General features: G+C 65.0%; 7 protein-coding genes across 7 annotated transcripts in view; 4 read left to right on the top strand and 3 right to left on the bottom strand.

Annotated features, from left to right (window-relative positions):
• Positions 1-1,314: 1,314 nt before the first annotated feature.
• F751_2078 (hypothetical protein) lies at positions 1,315-2,626 on the top strand (the record flags this gene model as incomplete). The annotated part of the gene is made up of 5 exons (XM_011401127.1): positions 1,315-1,389; positions 1,573-1,644; positions 1,827-1,899; positions 2,073-2,448; positions 2,518-2,626. 5 exons carry the CDS (start codon positions 1,315-1,317, stop codon positions 2,624-2,626), a joined length of 705 nt encoding a protein of 234 aa, XP_011399429.1.
• Positions 2,627-2,739: 113 nt separating this feature from the next.
• Positions 2,740-6,115, bottom strand: F751_2079 (Testis-expressed sequence 10 protein-like protein; the record flags this gene model as incomplete). Its single annotated transcript, XM_011401128.1, has 4 exons — positions 2,740-3,657; positions 3,735-3,896; positions 4,206-5,651; positions 5,915-6,115. The coding sequence occupies 4 exons, from the start codon at positions 6,113-6,115 to the stop codon at positions 2,740-2,742; spliced, it is 2,727 nt and encodes a 908-aa protein (XP_011399430.1).
• A 503-nt stretch (positions 6,116-6,618) lies between these two features.
• F751_2080 (hypothetical protein) lies at positions 6,619-7,441 on the top strand (the record flags this gene model as incomplete). Its single annotated transcript, XM_011401129.1, has 2 exons — positions 6,619-6,898; positions 7,047-7,441. The coding sequence occupies 2 exons, from the start codon at positions 6,619-6,621 to the stop codon at positions 7,439-7,441; spliced, it is 675 nt and encodes a 224-aa protein (XP_011399431.1).
• Positions 7,442-7,799: 358 nt separating this feature from the next.
• Positions 7,800-9,206, bottom strand: F751_2081 (Quinone oxidoreductase-like protein 2-like protein; the record flags this gene model as incomplete). The annotated part of the gene is made up of 3 exons (XM_011401130.1): positions 7,800-8,011; positions 8,258-8,831; positions 8,967-9,206. The coding sequence occupies 3 exons, from the start codon at positions 9,204-9,206 to the stop codon at positions 7,800-7,802; spliced, it is 1,026 nt and encodes a 341-aa protein (XP_011399432.1).
• Positions 9,207-9,812: 606 nt separating this feature from the next.
• Positions 9,813-12,733, bottom strand: F751_2082 (Exonuclease 1; the record flags this gene model as incomplete). Its single annotated transcript, XM_011401131.1, has 6 exons — positions 9,813-10,936; positions 11,056-11,125; positions 11,311-11,496; positions 11,754-11,852; positions 12,034-12,144; positions 12,368-12,733. The coding sequence occupies 6 exons, from the start codon at positions 12,731-12,733 to the stop codon at positions 9,813-9,815; spliced, it is 1,956 nt and encodes a 651-aa protein (XP_011399433.1).
• Positions 12,734-13,946: 1,213 nt separating this feature from the next.
• On the top strand, positions 13,947-14,423 carry F751_2083 (hypothetical protein; the record flags this gene model as incomplete). Its single annotated transcript, XM_011401132.1, has 3 exons — positions 13,947-14,029; positions 14,170-14,266; positions 14,382-14,423. The coding sequence occupies 3 exons, from the start codon at positions 13,947-13,949 to the stop codon at positions 14,421-14,423; spliced, it is 222 nt and encodes a 73-aa protein (XP_011399434.1).
• Positions 14,424-14,999: 576 nt separating this feature from the next.
• The window catches only part of F751_2084 (Phospholipase A(1) DAD1, chloroplastic), a gene marked incomplete at both ends in the record, with an annotated part of 4,544 nt that continues 2,750 nt past the window's right edge, over positions 15,000-16,793 (top strand). The window contains 5 exons of the mRNA XM_011401133.1: positions 15,000-15,253; positions 15,406-15,481; positions 15,608-16,061; positions 16,240-16,370; positions 16,530-16,793. The exon at positions 16,530-16,793 is cut by the window's right edge and continues 1,473 nt beyond it. Of these exons, the coding sequence (XP_011399435.1) occupies positions 15,000-15,253; positions 15,406-15,481; positions 15,608-16,061; positions 16,240-16,370; positions 16,530-16,793 (1,179 nt within the window). The remainder of the gene's footprint in view (positions 15,254-15,405; positions 15,482-15,607; positions 16,062-16,239; positions 16,371-16,529) is intronic.

Consider the following 16,793-nt stretch of genomic DNA (forward strand, 5'->3'; position numbering starts at 1 on the left):
TGATGCTGCCAGCAGCCCCAGCCATGTGCCCTGGTCAGGTGGGAATGAGGTACTATCGGTTACACTAAAGTTTGAACCACATCACATCTTGCTGTACGGCATGGCAAGTATCGTAATGGTACGGACGACCACCTTCACTCTTGCTCCCTCCATGTCGGCTGAACGCAAGAACTGGTCCCTCATCACCATGCGAAATGCATCATTGCCAGGGGTCTCCTCGTCAAATGCCTGGATGGTCAACAGTTTGCGTAATGCATCCGTTAAAGAGTTGTTTCTCGACAATATAAGCGGGGATTCGAGGTCCAGAGATCCTCGGGGGCTTGGCATGGCATGCCGGGCATGGTCCTTGGTTGGGACAGAAAAACCGGACCTCATCTACGGAATCTCGCGCATCAGATTATCGTGAAGGCGGTCGACCCATAATGCAATCCCGTTCGTTAGAGGAGTTTGTTTACGCTGACTTGCGGCTGAGTGCCGAATGTTTCAACGCTTCATGGGAGGGGTTTTCATTGGACGAGTCATGGCAAGGCGCGACGGACCAGGTCGCGCCTTGCTGCTCGACCTCGAAATGGCAGTGTGATCGCTTTACAAATTCATCCTTGGGTAAATCAGCATATATTGCTCAGATTCAAGATTTTGTATGCACACCACAATCGGTTTATTGTGAGGAGTGCACATCAGCATATACATCTGGAGACTGAACTCAAGGCCTGCGTTGTTGGTCCATCGGAACAGCGGCATTGCGAGCTCCATGTCACCTAAGGAGGACATACTGGACGACATTCATCGGTGAGTGCTCGATGTGCCCGTGCGGGGTCCTGATCACTTGCGCTGTGGAGTACATCCTCCTCGTCATAGGGAAACCCATGTGAACCACCTGCAGGTCATGCACCGAGCTGTTGGAGTCCTGCAATGACGTGTGGATCGATGACGCAGCACTCTCATCTGCTGTTGACGAAGGCGCTGAGGAAGCTAGGAGGCAGAAGCCAACCCTCAGGCTCCCACTGAAGTTCGATGACCTCACCCAAGAGGTATCTGGTGCTCGGGAGCTGCCAGAAACTGCTAGCTATGAGGATGGTGGAATGTTTTGATTGCGATACACTGCAGCTTATAATGAAATGACTGCGTTGTTCCTGTGTTACTCTGTGCACCTGGTCTCTTCACCTGCACCGCCTCCATCTCCACTGCACCACCACCAACGACCAGGTCAATTACATTGCTGTGAGCCACCTCCTGGATCAAGGGAGCAGCCATGATGCAGGCCTGCTGGCGAGCACGGGGCGCACGAGCAGAGAATGCATGGAGTATGGTCTCATGGCGTGTCACCTGGACGGGCGAAGCCTGGACGCACGGTTCCTGGCGCACTTTTCACGACAGCAGGCGAGTACCGTATATGGTTTGGGTAAGGGACTGCCGGTGGAGGGTTAGGGGGGGCGGAGATGCCTGCACAAGGAAAGTTTCTCATGATTCCTGGCCAGACCTGCTTGCTGACAGGAGCACCATCCATGGCTTGCGTCAGCATGTTCAAGCAGCGTCCCCACACCTGCCCCCTCCTGCCACTGCTCGTCTCAGGTATTCACCTACTTCAACGTTGATGCCTGCGTCGAGGAGGAGGTCCGCCCCGGTATCATGCTCTCCAAAGCGGTGTGTGCATGGGCCAGTGGGTGTTTGGTGATGGCTTTGAGGTGGGGCTTTGCGTCACAGCACTGGCTGCCAAGGATGCATTCATGTGGGGCCCCGGGCGCAGTACCATGCCTGCAGGGGACTAGATCCCCCACCTGTTTCTGCCCCAAACCAAACTACCTCCCGCCCCTCTCTCCCTCCAGGGGCCTCTGAATGTGTGGGTGAACAACGTCGTGACCGTGCTGCAGGCTGCTGGAAAAGCCATGCTAAGTGCAGGTGGGAACTGTGTAGAGCTGGATTGAATGTGGCGCTTACACTGCGCGCATGTCTCCAAGCGGGTTCAGAAAGCACACCTCCAAGGCATATAGTTTTGCATCCTTGGCGGTCTCTAATGCGAGGAGGAGGTGTTCAAATGCACACTCCCCCTCTTCCCTTCCCCACTTCCCAAGACCACCCGAGCCTGGGCGCGTGGCTCCTCACCCTGGTGGACACAGCCGCCCGAGACTCCCCAGGCGAGCCAATGCAGGCCGGGGCGCTGGTGGGCGAGCTGGCGCGTGCCGTGCCCGGTTTCAGGGACGAATGGGCCGGGCTCGCGGAGGGCAGCGTGTGCTCTGCCCGCTTCCAGCGCAAGGCGCAGGCGCTGGTCGCCGCGCTGGCCGCGCGTTTCGGCGCCGGCGACCCGCGCGTCGCCTTCCGCGGCTCCGACGGCCTGGCCTTGGACTCCGGCCCCGACACCATCGCGGCGCTGCTGGCCGCCGGAGTCCTGCGCACCGGCGCCCCCCTGGCTGACGCCCTGAAGGAGCGCAGGGACCTTGGCGGCAGCCGGTGGGAGGCCGCGCTGAGGGCAGGGGCCCTGGAGGCCGGCCGCCGCGCGCGGGCGCTGGCAGCAGGCAGCGATGGCCCATTGCCCAGCGCCGCCCGCGTCCTGGCCAAGGTTCTGCGGGAGCAGGGGGCCGCGGAGGAAGGCGGCCGCCTGATCGCCGCCGAGTCGGTTGCGTACTGACTGTGTGGGGTGTGTTGCACCCATCTTGACGTTTCGCCTGCCACATGGTACTGTCGACCAGGGAGAAGGGACAAATGTGCAGTAAGGATTGTTGCCACTGGTCTCAAATCCATTCAGCGACCAAGGAGTATATCGGCGCGCGCCCGGCAGCGCGCCAGCCACTCTCTCGCCGAACCGGCGCTCGGGTCGGCCTCATGCAGGGCCGCGGTTTCCTCTGCAACAGCCTCCAGGCAGGTCTGGAGGTCTGTACTCAAGGCAAGCAGGCCCTCCGCCAGGCCGCCATCCTCGAGCAGGAGGTGCAGCAGGCGCAGGCGGTGAAGAAGCTGGGTGGGAGGGGCTGCCGGCTCGCCCCCCGCTCTAGTTGCGCGCCCCTTGCTTTTACCGCCGCAGCCATGTATGAGTGCGGACAGAGCGCTGGGGACGATGGCGGCGCACTCGACGGCGCTGGTCATCGCCCATCGCATGGCATCGTCGCTCTCACTCTCCCCAGCATCGCTGGTATCGCCGTCCACCGATCCCTCGCCGCTCGTCGCCAGCAGCGGCCCAAGCACGAGGGCCGGCGCCGCGACGCAGGCCTCCTCAGCCAGGCTGCCCGGCCGTGCCCGCTGCGCGGCCAGCAGCGCGCGCAGCAGGCCGTGCGCCGCGGTCGCGCCGTGCGCGCCGAGCTGGACGATGCGGCCCAGCGCCTCGCCGGTGCACAGTAGGCGCGCCGCGCCCGGGGCCTGCACCAGCGCCGCACACGCGGCGGTCAGCACCGCCTCGCGCCGGCGCGCGTCGGCGCTGGGCGACACCCCCGCCTCCGCCTGCCAGGTCAGCAGGGGGACCACCAGGCGATCGACCAGCAGGCTGGAATTCGATGCACTCGCTTCACCCGGACCCCCCTCGTCGCCGGTCAGCAGGCGCTGGACGTTGGACACCAGCCTCTCCGCGGTGTCCACCGGGTAGGCCTCCGCCACGGCCACCCAGGCTGCGGTGCGGAGCAGGAGGGGCGTGGGCGCGGCCAGGTGCGCCAGCGTGTCGGCAGCAACAGCCTGGGCCTCGGCGCCCAGCGCGGCCAGCGGGCCGACGCGCAGGCGGGGCCCCCGCGCCCCGCTTTCCCGGGCGCCACGCTGCCCCAGAGCACGAGGAGCTGGGGCTGCAGGGCCGCCAGGGCCCTTGCCAGCCGGCCGCCGGGCAGGCTGCACCGCGCCGAGTCCAGCAGCTGGCGCAGGAGCTGCGCGCTGCGCTGCTGGTGTGCGGAGCCCAGCGTCCACAGCGCGCGGGGCAGTGTCTGCGGTGTGTGCAGGGGAAGGCGGGTGCCTTTGGTGGGTGTCCCAGTGGATAGCGTGGGAGGGAGTGAAGGTGCCCTACGGCCCTGGAAAACGGAGCAGACTTGAGGCACGAGAGCCGGCTGCCGTGAGCGGTTACCCCTCGCTCGGCATCAACTCGCGCCCAGGCTAGTCAGAGGGCTGCCAGACGGCAATGTGCAGAGTGCCATACTCACAACCACGCACAGGCCATGCTCCCTGCCCTGGCATGCACGCACCTAGGACAGTCACGCAACCTCCACATTCCCCCACGCCGCCCACTCCACCCCTACCTGCAGCCAGGCCAGGGCGTCGTCCAGGTCGACGACGGGGTGGCCATCCTTGAGGGGCACATAGAAGGAGCGGGCTGGGGCGGCCAGCAGGGGCCCCCACACGGCGGCCACGGCCGCAAAGGCGGCCGAGTCCGGCGGCGAGCGGCCGGCCAGCGCCAGCGCCGCGCGCACCAACCTCCGGCGGTTGGGCGGCGGGAGGAGGGGCAGGGCCTGGGCCACGCCCCGCAGCACGGCGGCGTAGGCCCCCGGCGCCAGCGTGGGGCCTGTACTTCCTTCTTTCTTAGGACTCGGGCCCACCGCGGCGTCCGCCTCCAGCACGCCCGCGATCCAGGCCAGCAGCCGCGCCGACCAGGCCTCATGGCCTGCCGGCCCCGCGCCCCGCGAGTCCGCGAAGGCCGCGGCCAGGAAGCGGGCGAGGAGCACCGCGCCGGCAACGTTGAGGTCCACCAGCGCCGCCAGCGTGCCCGCGCCCATGGCCACGCCCGGCCGCGGCACGGGGAGCGCGGGGGCCAGCCGGCGCAGGATGAGATCGGCGGGCGTGGGTGGTGAGTGGCGTGCGCCGCGCCGCGCCATCGTGGTGGCGACGCCGCCGTCCACCGCCGGCCTCACGTACGCCAGGCCCAGGCCCCAGACGTCCAGCACCAGGGACAGGCAGCGGCAGATGGAGCCCAGGCAGCGCGCAGGGAGCTCGGCGGGGTCGGCGGCCAGCGAGTCCGCCCCGCACTCGCTCCAGGCGGCCAGGAGGTGCGAGAGGAGCTCCACCGCCTCGCCCCGCGCCTTGCGATGCGGGCCTTGACGGCCGGAGGCTGCGGTAGTCGTCGCAATGGGCGTGGTGTCCGCCAAGGAGCCCCACGCCGTGGCAGCCACGTCCGGGACCCTGGGCGCCCAGCGGCAGCGCGGACTAGTGGTGACCGCGGGGCCAGGTGCTTCCGGTTCCGTTCCATCCCCGCTCGCAGCAGCCACCCTGCCCAGCAGCATCTCCAGGCAGGCCAGGGTCTCGCCCAGCGAGGTCAGCGATCCAGCCTGCAGCGTCCGGCCGCGCGCGGAGCGGGAGAGCAGCGCACAGAAGTGGCGCAGGATGCCGGGCAGGTGGGCGGGGCCCAGCGCGGCCGGCGCGGCCTCGGCGAGCGCCTGCAGGCTGCGCAGCGCGTCGGCGCGCACGGCACCGCCCAGGTGCGTCAGCGCCGCGGCCTGAGCGGCCATCAGGCGCGGAAGAAAGGGCGCCAGCGCGTCGCCACCCAGGGCGGGCAGCACCGCCTCGCGCAGCGTGCACAGCAGCGCGGCGCGCACGCTGGCTTCGGCGTCGCCCAGCCGCGCCGCGACGGCGTCCACCACGGCCGAGGCGCCGCGCCGGAAGGCGCGCGCGTCGGCATGCGCCAGCTGGGCCAGGCCCTCCAGCGCGTCCCGCCGTACTTTCTCGGAGTAGTGCGAGCACTGGGCCAGCGTCTCCGTGGGGGGGGGGGGGGGGGGGATGCGGCAGGTGATGTACTCGGTGTAGACAAACAGCAGCACATGCATGGCCTGGCTTCTGCAGGCTGAGGGACAATATCCCAGCTGGTGATGCGCGAGCCCAATCTAGATTACAAGCCAGGCGACCTGGCATGGGGGTTTGAAAACACACGGTGACCCAGGCCAAAGCTAAAACCTCCCTCGACCCCACCCCATCCTTCCACAATAGCCTTTCCCACCCAGCAGCGACGTCGTCGCACCTTGAGCGTCAGGTTTCGTGCGGTGACAGCCTGCCCCGCACGGTCCACGGCCATGCTCTGCTGCCCCAGCGAGATGGTGGCGGACTTGATGGTCGTGTCGGTGGCGTTCGCGGCGGCGGGCAGCTTGCGCCCAACCTTGTGCTTGGCACGCTTGAAGTCGATGCCGACCCCCGCATTCTTCCGTTTACCGGATTTTGCCATGATAGGTCTAGGCTGCAGCCGGCCTGAAGAGCCTCAGACTGGTCTCTAGGGTGGAACACTCAAGGGCCGAAACTCAGCCGGCCGGACTGAGAGCTTATGCTGCGGCACATCTCTGACACTTGAATATTGGTACAATCGCATTTCTCTTCCATCATACGTAGCGTCTGTAATGAAGGGCCCGGGCTGGTCCAGGAGGGCTCCGGCATGGGCCGGAAGTGCCTGCGCTCTGGGGCTCCAGCATCCCACGCTCAGCACGGGCACGTCCCTCTTCGAAAGTGATGGGGGTGTCGGGAACTTGGGACGCCCTGGGCACCCCGAATAACACAAATGACCTCCGCCCCTACATGCTGCTCCCAGATCCCGAGCATTCTATCGCGTCCTAGCGATCTCAGCCTCTCTGAACAGCAACAGCGTGGGCTCTGCTTCGCCTTTTTGGTTCAGCTTCACATGTGCGTGAGCTAGACCTGCACGTTGCGGCATTCCAGACATCGGAGAAGTCGTGCATGAAAGAGGAGGCACCGGAAGGCGCTGGCAACCTCGACACTGAACGTGATGCCGAGCTAGCCCTCTCCCTCCACCGCAACCTGAACTGGGCGGGGCGGGAGCGATCGCGGCATTCCCTGGCCCGAGAAGAGTCGCGACGCCTCGCCTCCGCCGTGAAGAATGACTCCCGGAAGAGGGTGAGGGCCCGCTCGTCCTCCAGTTCGGACGGTGGCAGTGGGGCCGAGGACCGAGGCACGCCCCGCAAGGTGCAGCCCAAGTCCCCCACCAGTCCGCGATCGGGTGAGAGGGAGACTATGTTTGTTATCAAGCACACATGACTGTAGAGCCGGGTCTGCTGGCCATCCTCATCTCCGATGCTGGGAGTGTTACCCACTCCCCCCGATCACCCTCAATGCCTACGCCTGCCCCTCCGATCCAACCGCTACAGGGAGTGGCAGTCGGAGGGTGCAGACCGTCACACGGCCCCTCCCGCGGTCCACACTCACGGCTGCGGTGGCCCAGGTTGGCGCCAAGACCAGTCAGGCGGGGTTCAAGCCGGGCTCCCGCCCCCAGGTCAAGTGCTTCGTGGCCGGCTCCAGGTGGGGCAGGTTGGTGCCGAGGGACGCGCTGTCCTCCCCCTCCAAGCTCATCCAGCGCCTGCGCAGCGGCGGGGCCGGCCCCGGCGAGGCCAAGGCGAGCACGGTGCTCTTGGTCGCCGGCGGCACCCAGACCGTGGAGTTCAAGGCTGGAGGGGAGGGAGGAGCGGCGCGGGACGCACGCTGGGCGGCCGCCGTGCGGAAGGCTTCCAGGGTATACATCAGGAGCGACGCGATTGCGTCCTGACGGGAGGATGGAATGGCCCAGTCCGGCCGCATCAAGAGGATCCACTAATATCCCCTGTGGTTCTGCCTGGTGTGGCTCAGCGACCAGGCCTCAATCCACCCTCGCCGGAGGTGTGCCCAACCTTGACTCTCTCCAATGACAACGCTCTGTGCTAGACCTGACGCGCCTTACGTTTTGTCCTTCCTGAAAAACAACCTCGCTCATCCCCGTCATCTTCCCTGCCGTCGAGTGCCTGTCTTCTCAGCAATTCTCTTACATAAGCGCCCAGCACCATCCAGAAAGGCACACTTCTCTCTGCCTGGCATACAAGGGAGTCAGAAAATTGCACATGCACAGCCTATCCTCCCCAGGTGCCGCCTCAAATCCTGGCCTGTTTCCGGGGCAACACCAGGAGCTTTCCGATCACCCCGCGGTTCATGAGCACTGCAAAGGCCTCGGGCGCCTGCTCCAGAGGGAAGCGGTGGCTGGCGTGGACGCTGACCTTGCCCTGGCTGAACAGCGCGGCGCACTCGTCCAGGGACCTCCGGAAGACGGCGGGCTGCTTGCGCTGGTACGAGCCCCAGTAGATGCCTGGGGGGTTGAGGGATAGCGTGTTGGTTGGTGCCGAGGACATGGCAGTCCGGCACCCCTGGGGCCTCTTTGAGGTCCTTGGACCTCAGCTGCGCAGTCCTCTCGGACCCTCAAAAGCTTGGGGCTTGATCACATCGCCAGTGCACCTGGCAGGACAGCAGCACGCCTCGGCAGCACCCCCGGCCCTCTCCACTTCCCATCTTCACCACCCCCTTCCCTCTTCTCAAAAGAAAACAACAGGCTCACCGTGGATGGTGGTGTTCTTGACCAGCGCGATGTTGGCGGGGATATTGGGCACCCCGCCCGCGAAGCCGACGACGAGCATGTGCGCGCCCCAGGCCACGCACTTGAAGGCCTCGAAGAAGTGGTCGCCGCCCACGGGGTCCAGCACCACATCCACGCCGCGCGGCGCGGCGGCCTTGATGGCGTCGCGCAGCTTCCCGGCGGCCGCCGAGTCGATCACAGCGTCGGCGCCGGCCGCGCGCAGCACCGCGCCCTTCTCCGGACCGCGCGCGACGGCCACCACGCGCGCGCCCAGCGCGCGCCCGAGCTGCACGGCCGCCAGGCCGACGCCGCCGCCGGCGCCCAGGACGAGCAGGGTCTGGCCGGGCGCCAGGCGGGCGCGGTCCACCAGCGCGAGGTAGGCCGTGCCATATGTGACGGGGAGGCCCGCCGCCTCCTCCAGCCGCGCCTCGCTGGTGCTGGGGTCCAGGCGGACCACCGACGCCTCGTCCGCCACCGCCTCCTCGCACAGCGCGTGGCTGGGGGTGAGGGCGCACACCTTGTCCCCAACCGCCACGCTCCGCACCCCGCTGCCCACCTTGCGAAAGGGATTGGAGGGGAGGTGATGTTTGCAAGGCGACCTGCCACTCGGCCTGACCCCAGCAAAAGGCTCCCTCGGCCCGCGTCTTCTCAGGAATGTCCCTTACTTGGTACACGAGACTCTCATTCCCACCTCGATGACGGTGCCGCTGCACTCGCTGCCCGGGATGAAGGGCAGGGGTGGCTTCTCCTGGTAGGTCCCCTTGACCATCAGGGCATCTGCAAAGTTGAGGGCCCCGGCCGACACCCGGATGCGCACGCCCTTGCTGGGCAGCTGCTGGCGCGGCTGGTCATCCACGAGGGCCAGCGGGGCATCGGGGGTGCCGAAGGGTTTGCTGGCGTCCCCCAGCCGGGTGCACACCACCGCCCGCATGCCGACACCCTGAGCAGGGGGAGTGCTGGCCGGTGTTTGCGAGTGCGCACGCGGGCAGCACGGTGCGGTATTGCTTTGTTTGTAGCCAGTGAAATCCACAGTTATCGCTGGAAGGCTCTCTGTCCCTTGTCGAGCGGCGAGCTTGTATTGCAAAATGGGACAATGATCCCATGACGTGTCACTCTCCGTTGCAGCAAGCGGCAGGCGAGTCGCCTGACCTTTCAACTCCTTGACGTAATACAATTTCAGGATTTCAGTGAAAACATGGGCTTGTGAGTTAAGTCTGCACGTACTATGTGCGACAAGGACGACGCGACGGATGAGCGGTAGATCGGTCGGGAGCTCGTCGGAAACCCTAGCTTGCTCCGACACTCGGGTTGCGATTGGACTCCTCCATCGATGTGAAGTAGACCATGCGAACAGACAAGCATGGACCCCTTGGCCCGTGATGACATCCCAGTTGCATTCATCTGACACGATTATAGTACTCCCAAACACCCGAGGTGTCTCCCTGGACTCTTGGCACGGTCCTGGCATGCTGCTGCCGGATATATACAAGAAGCCACCAAGCACACATCCAGCAGGCACCTGCAACTGCATCGCTCCTCAGGCACACGATTTAAATGCAAACTGGCTGAAGAGCGAGCTCGACGCCTCTGGCTCTGGGGGGGGGGATCTGCCGCAGGCGCCAGTTTCCAGCCGCCGCCGCGGCAGCGGGGTGCCCTGAGGCCCAGACCCTCGTCGCTTGCCCGAGCCCGGCCCCAAGGGCAGCCCAGCGGGGGACACGACCTGCGGCGCCCCAGTGCCAGACTCTGGCGTTGCCTCGGCCTGATCCTGACCCGCCGGCGACTGGACGACATAGAACCCCGGCGAGGGCGCCGGGTGCGGGCTGGGAGGGGCCCCCACCGCCGCCTCGCCACCGCTCCACGCGTCGCCGGGCTTCCCTCCTCCCCCATCCACGCTGGCCTGGCTGGGCACCACGGTGGGCCCCCAGGAGGCACTCAGGGACACGTTCTCCTTGTCATCGCCGCCGCTGCCCTGGGAGAGTCCGCACCCGCCGGATGCCTGGCTGGCCGGCACGCTGTGCCCGCTGCGCCGCCGCTGCTCCTGGGTCGCCAGGGCCCTTGCCAGGCCAGGCGAGCAGGCGGTGGAGTGGAGGTCGGAGTCCCCCGGAGTTGGAGTTGGAGCTGCTGTTCCCAGGCCAGGCTCGCAGGCCACCCGGCCGGCACCGTCGGCTCCTGGCTCGATGGGCGCCTGGCCGACGCCCCCGCCATCCAGGCTGCCCCCGCTCGGCGCGGAGGGAGCGCGGGAGAAGTAGCGGCTCACGCCCTGGCCGCCGCCGGGCTTGCCGGAGCGGTGGAGGAGGGTCCCACTGCTCCTGCGACCGCCCAGCGAGGTCGGGGCGGGGCTGGAGCTGGCGTGTGCAACCTGGGATCCGCTCTCGGGCTGGGAGGCGGGGCGGGGGGCACGGTATGCACGCTGCGCCTCCCTGCTACAGGTGGGCAGGGCCAGGAAGCCGCTGGCCTTTCCCCGGCCCCAGCCCATGCTCAGCAGGCTCTGCTGACCATCGCTGGGGCCGGGGCTGGGGCCGGGAGGGGCCTGGGTGGCGGGGGCGGCCCAGGTCTTAGGCTGCTGTCCAAGACCTCGGCCACCCTGCCGGTCAGGGTGCTGCTTGGTGGGCGAGGGCAGGTCCATGGCAAAGGGCTGGTGCGTCATGGGGTCCAGCCGGCCTGCGATGGGGAGCCGTGGCGGTCGAGCGCAGGGACCAGGGTGCACAAACATCAGGCCTTGCTTCTGTGGGAGTACTGCAACCCTCCATCCACCTCCTTGCCAGCACAATCCGCCCCACCCTCGGCTACGCCGCGCGCTATGCAGTCCTCCACCCAGGGCCCCAGGAAGTCAGGCTCGCCCTCTACGGTCTGCTGGTGGAACAAGGGTTGGGAGTGGGAGGGCTTGAGTGAGACAACTTCGACCTGGTCTGCCACAGTGGCTGGTGGGTCCGGGGCAGCAGCAGTGGAGCTGCCTACCTGCACATCAGGGTCAAGAGGCAGGAATCATCTTTGTCCCTTGACGCACCCGACATCGCAGCGCCCTCCCCACACACCTCGGCAGCCTCAGGGATGAGGGTGCTGGCCGCCAGCCCACCCTCCGGCAGCGGGGTCATGGGGATGGTGGCCTGCTGCGTCCGGCAGTACACCCTCTGGTGCCGGAAGGACCAGAGCGCGCGCTGAAATCGTACCAGGTACTGCGGGGGAACGGCCGTGCCGTCCCACTTGAGTGCCTGCACCGCCTGCAGGATGAGGAGGAGTGGTCAGATCAGCGATGGGGGCATTGATTATCTGTGAGGGGCGTTCGATGTGTCCCTGTGCGTATGGGCTGTGAGGCTCCCTCCTGCAGCGCCATCGCAGGTTCTTGCGCAAAGAGTGAGGGTGGAGACAAGGCTTGCACCTGGTCTTCAACCCATGGCCAGGCTTTCAAGATGGGCAGGAGGTGCATGGCCCAACTGCCGGACCCCCACCCCCCCCACCACCAGTCCAGGTCGCCCACCTTGATGAAGCAGCGGGTGCGTTTCAGATGGGCATGGGCCCTCTTGATGCCGATGCCGGGTAGGGAGGGCAGGAAGTCGCAGCCAGACATGATGCACAGCTGCATGGCAGGAGGGAGGGGGGTAACGGTTTCCTACCATGGGAAGTCGGGAAAGGGCAGGCCTGGTTTTCTTATGAATTCCATGCACAGCGCCATGCCGTCCTCTGCACGGCCCCGCAAGAGCACCATGCTCCGCATTCACGTCCACCAGCCACCCCTTCCCTCTCCCAACCCTTCCCACCTGGAGGAAGAGGTCGTGTGGCCAGCCCCGCAGGTCCAGCCCAGCGTTGTTACCCAGGTCCGCCAGCCGCACTTCATCCGCGTACCCCACCTTGTCCATCTTGAACAGGACCTGCGCAAGGACGGGGACCGAGGGATGTCATGGCAGTCAGTTCCAAGCGTGCTGAGCTTTGAAACCGCTCTCCTGCCTCGTCCCTTGCCATGCCTGTGCCGACAGGTCCAGGCCGCACCCAGTCACCCTCTCACTCCCGGTACCAGGGGAACCTGGCTGCAGCATGGCGCTGCATGTTCGCCCACCCTACCCCTGTCCCCACCCGTGCGCATTCAGAGCTCACCAGTGGGCAGCCATAGGCCAGCATGTCGCTGTCCTCGCTGACCACCAGCTCCACCTGCCCCGTGGTGGCCATGTGGGCCATCTGGGCGTCGGCCTCGTAGGGCGCCACCACGTAGTCCACGCCGCGTCGGCGCAGCGCGCGGATGAGCTGGAAAGCGTGACGCGGCGTCACGTCCACGGCGCGCTGGTACGCCTCGTAGGCGCCCGCCACGTTCCCCGCGGCCGCCAGCGCGCGCGCCCTCTCTCGCGCGGCGGCACGGGACCGGCCCCGGCTCGCCTCTTCCTCGCCCTTGTTGGGCAGGCGCCCTCCGTCAAACACCATGACGGGCACCAGGCCGGCGGAGAGGAGGAGCTCCACGCGCGACATGCAGTACTCCACATACCTGGGGGGGGGGATGGGAGGGGGGTGGAGGGGAGGGGGGTATTCGGGGATGCATGGCCTGGGAGCGGCGGTGGGCTCTCGGCACGCAAGGCCAGGGCCTTGCGTACGGGATCGCTTGGCACACAAGGAAGGGCCCTCGGATGAGGTGTTGACATCGTGCAGACAGCAGAATGCGAGCGCCAGGTGACACACGCCGGCCAACCTCTTGTGAAGCTGCCCCCCCATTCTCACCGATTCGTGGGCTTGTCCTCCACCATTTCTTCGGCACAGCCATAGCTACCTTTGTGCAGCAGGCTGTAGGCGTCAACCGCGGCCCTGGCCCCGGCATGCTCGCGGATGTGCACCCGCTTGGTGATGCTCCGCAGCTGCGGCAGCAGGCCCGAGATGCCCTTCACGGAACGCAGAGGGTATGAATGCCACGATACGGGAATGGAAGGGCCCCGTAAGATTCATTCCGAGGCCCACACGGCGCACCATTGGCGTGCAGGGCGAGGATCTCCTCGCTGGAGCAGGGCAGAGTGCGGGAGGGTGGGCTCTGATCACGCCATATCACTCCTCGCTCAAAGACGCTGGGGCTGTGGCATCGTGTGTGTCGCGCCGCTGTCGATATGATTTGTGTCGAAGGACCGCTGATTTATGTGGAAGTGCAATGTCTGTCTCGCCACCTTTCAAACCAAAGCATGCCACATGCAAGTCGCACGGCACAGCCGTGACTTCGGACAAATCAGAGTTTAACCACAGGGCACAGACATCTCGATAAAAAATTTCTGAACAAAATCTATCTGTGTGTAGCCATTGCACATATCTCAAATAACCTCATCGATTTGTTGTTGGGCCGCTGCTGCTGCGATGGTCCGGGTACTCGCCCTCTTGCGTCAGGCCGCGACCACCGGCCACGACTGGAAGAAGGTAGCCTGACATAGTCCACAGCGAGAGCCTATCACGCCTCTCACATAGTATACCAAGTCTCTCGAGCCTGTGTGTCCCAGGATGACGCTGCCCTCTACGTCGCCCCGCTGTTTCCCTCTTGTACAGGATGACGTGCTGGACGTGATGCTCTACCTGCGATGCCTCTCAGCCCTTATAGCGGGGATCACAGTGGGGTGCCTAGGCCTTGAAGGCCTCTACATTTTCTTAGGGTGAGAAAGAACGGAGCAGAAGAGGACGGTTGCGCTTGCATGCTTAGGCAAAGTTTTCCATGACACAAACTTCCTTACCCTTCTCCGTCAGATTCGTGGGCTTCAATTACACATCTATGCGTCTTTGGATGCAGTATCAAGGGTGAGCTGGCGCAGGAAGTGCTCATTGGTATTTGTGCAGATGTTTGGGTGGTGTGAGCTGGGTCTGTCATTGGGAAGTGTGTGCATGTTTCTGCAACGCACGTGCATCTACAGTGTCCATCCGCCCCCTCTGTGTCTCAGGATTGAGAGCGAGGACTTTGCAGCCCCAGATGGCTCTGACAGCGCAAATGGTCCCGTGTGGTTTGAAGGTTTTGCGCAGAGCCTCACTCTCTTCGTGGTGAGTGAAAGGTATTTTGCTAGTGTGTCCTGTGAGGGTAACGGTTGGGTTTCAATATACATGGGACCGCAATATCTCCCAACAATTATCAAGCCTTCAAATGCCAACCCCGCAGTTGAGCTGGGTCATCAGCTACTCCGTCATTGGGTCCTTGTGAGGTCAAGCTTCGACAATGTGGAGCCCTGAGGCGGTGCACTTGGTGGTCTTGGTATAGCTCTGGAGAGCCCCCAGCTTTTTAAATTGTAGCTTTTACTGATTCCAAAAATCCTCTCTAAAGAAAGGTTTCTTGAACTGTTGCCCATCAATGGGTTGCCCAATGTGGTCCCCTTGGGTCTCCTTTTGGTTGAACAAATGACAGGTCACCGGCGCCGGCCCCTCCAGGACAGCCCATCGATGCAACCACCAGAATAAGACACTGCAATCGATACGCGGGGTCATCTGAGCTCATCATATGCACTTTACTTGATGAAGTATGTTAATAACCTCGTCACCAGCCCGCATGCGCACATGAGGAGTTTGGCGACACATGCACTGAGTTACTGGAAACTCCTACCGCGAGGCTGGGAGGGAGGGGGCACCTTGCGATGCCTCCGCTGCATGCAGCGAGGGTGAGAGGACTGGAGCCGGGCTGCAAGATTGCATGCACATTGATCGTCGCGGTATAGCAATTGCTCAGCGCCGTCTCTCTCCTCCTTGGGGCGGACTTTCATGCAGGTTCAGGGCAGAGGCCGGCATGCGCGTCCGCCAGACTGAGATGCTCCGACCGCTGCGTGCTTTGCACGCTGGTCAGCGTGCATGTCAGGACCTGTCTCGAGACTTTGGGAAGAGAGACTTCCAGAGCGCCCCTGCAGCCGCCGGGAATGACTTTGACTGGCGACAGTCCGTCGTGTTGGCAGGGGCGTCCTTTGAGGCTTACTTTGAGCTGGCGCACAAGACCAACGCCGTGCACATCGATACCAGCGACGCGTGCATCACCCACGTCGACGAGTGCGTGTTTGGGCCAGGCGGTTGGCAGTGCCATGCCACTGAGGGTCCATGCGTGACTGCACTTTTGCTGAGGTATGCACTGGCACTCCCACATGGCAACGCGACACTCACCGGATTCACATCGTGCGCACCCTGCGACTTGACTGTTGTAGGACGTTCCTGAGGCAGTGCATGGATGGCCTGCTACATGTGGAGCTCCTGAGGGCGACTGGGCTGCCCAGCGAAGAGGTGTGGAGATGAGGATGCATTCCCGGCGACAGCCTGCGATATTGATGGTGATGCTTAGACCCAGGTTTCACCCATTGCTTGGCGCCCAGTGCCGAGAAAACATCCTCACATGCCCTGCTCCGCCAGTTGTGGGACGTGAGCAACCGGGTCTACTGCACCGTCGAGCTCGGGGGCAGCAAGGTGGAGACGCGCGCCTTGGAGAAGCCAGCAAACGGCGGGAAGGGGATGAAGGCCTTGCTGCCCGGTCCCAAGGAGGAGAAGCCATCGCCCCCTCCCGCCCCCAAGCTGCTCTTCATCCAGGACCGCGCCAAGGCGCGCCGGCTGCGTGTGAAGCTGTGGAGGAGCCGGCTGGGGCGGCCACTGGAGGCGCTGGGGAGCGGGGAGCTGGACCTCCAGCAGGGCCTGGGAGGACGGGGGGGCTGGCGCGAGGTGGCGATCACCCTGAAGCCCGACGCGAAGGAGGCTGCTGGGGATGAGTCATCGGCGGCTGCGCTCCCCAGCTCTGAGGCCGAGGAAGGGAAGGCGGAGGCAGAGCAGCCCCGTGTGGTCACCCTCAGCCTTCAGTATGTGGCCATGGAAGGTGCGGCTGGGGTTGTGGGGAAGCTGTCGTGCCTGCAGGTGCCATTCAAAAACCTGGGTGAATACCAGGTGACCCCCAGGGCAGAGCCTGCGATGCGTACTGTGTGGCATGAGGCATCACGGTGCGCATCGACTCCTGCAGACGCGCTGGAGCAGGACCTCGCCCAGCCGCGTAGCAGTCTGCGTGGGGGCCCCCGGGGAGGAGTTTGAGAGCAACCCCTGGCGCGAGCTGCAGGAGGCCGCTGCCATCCAGCTGGGAGAGACCTTCACCCCGCTCTGCTTCATCACCCACCCCCGCACGGACACCCAGGTTGGGGGCGCTGTGTGTGGGGGCTGGGGTGGGGGGATTTGGATCAATGCAGTCGTGGCGGCTTGAGGGAACGGCAGGGTGTGGGTGTCCGGCGTCGCCTGCATCAAAACAAGTACACCGGCCAAGCCTGTCCAGCATCCACTCCTGCCGCTGCTGCAGGCCTGGCTGTACTGGAACCTGGGCAAGCGCCAGCTGTGCATCGCCTTCAGGGGCACCGAGCAGGACAACTGGCGGGACTACCTCACTGACATCTCCCTCGCCCCGGCCCTGCTGGACCCCGCGGCCGTGCCGACGCTGCCGCTGCATCGCGGTAGGGCGTGGGGTGGTACTTTGTTGGCTGAGCGCTCAGGCCGCTGTGGAAGGATGGTGTGCGGTCAAGGCGTACATGCGCGGCGGTTCCAGGACCTCTCCCTGCGGCATCAC

Source organism: Auxenochlorella protothecoides (genome assembly GCF_000733215.1).
Source record: "Auxenochlorella protothecoides strain 0710 unplaced genomic scaffold scaffold2, whole genome shotgun sequence".
In the NCBI taxonomy this organism is placed as follows: Eukaryota; Viridiplantae; Chlorophyta; class Trebouxiophyceae; order Chlorellales; family Chlorellaceae; genus Auxenochlorella; species Auxenochlorella protothecoides.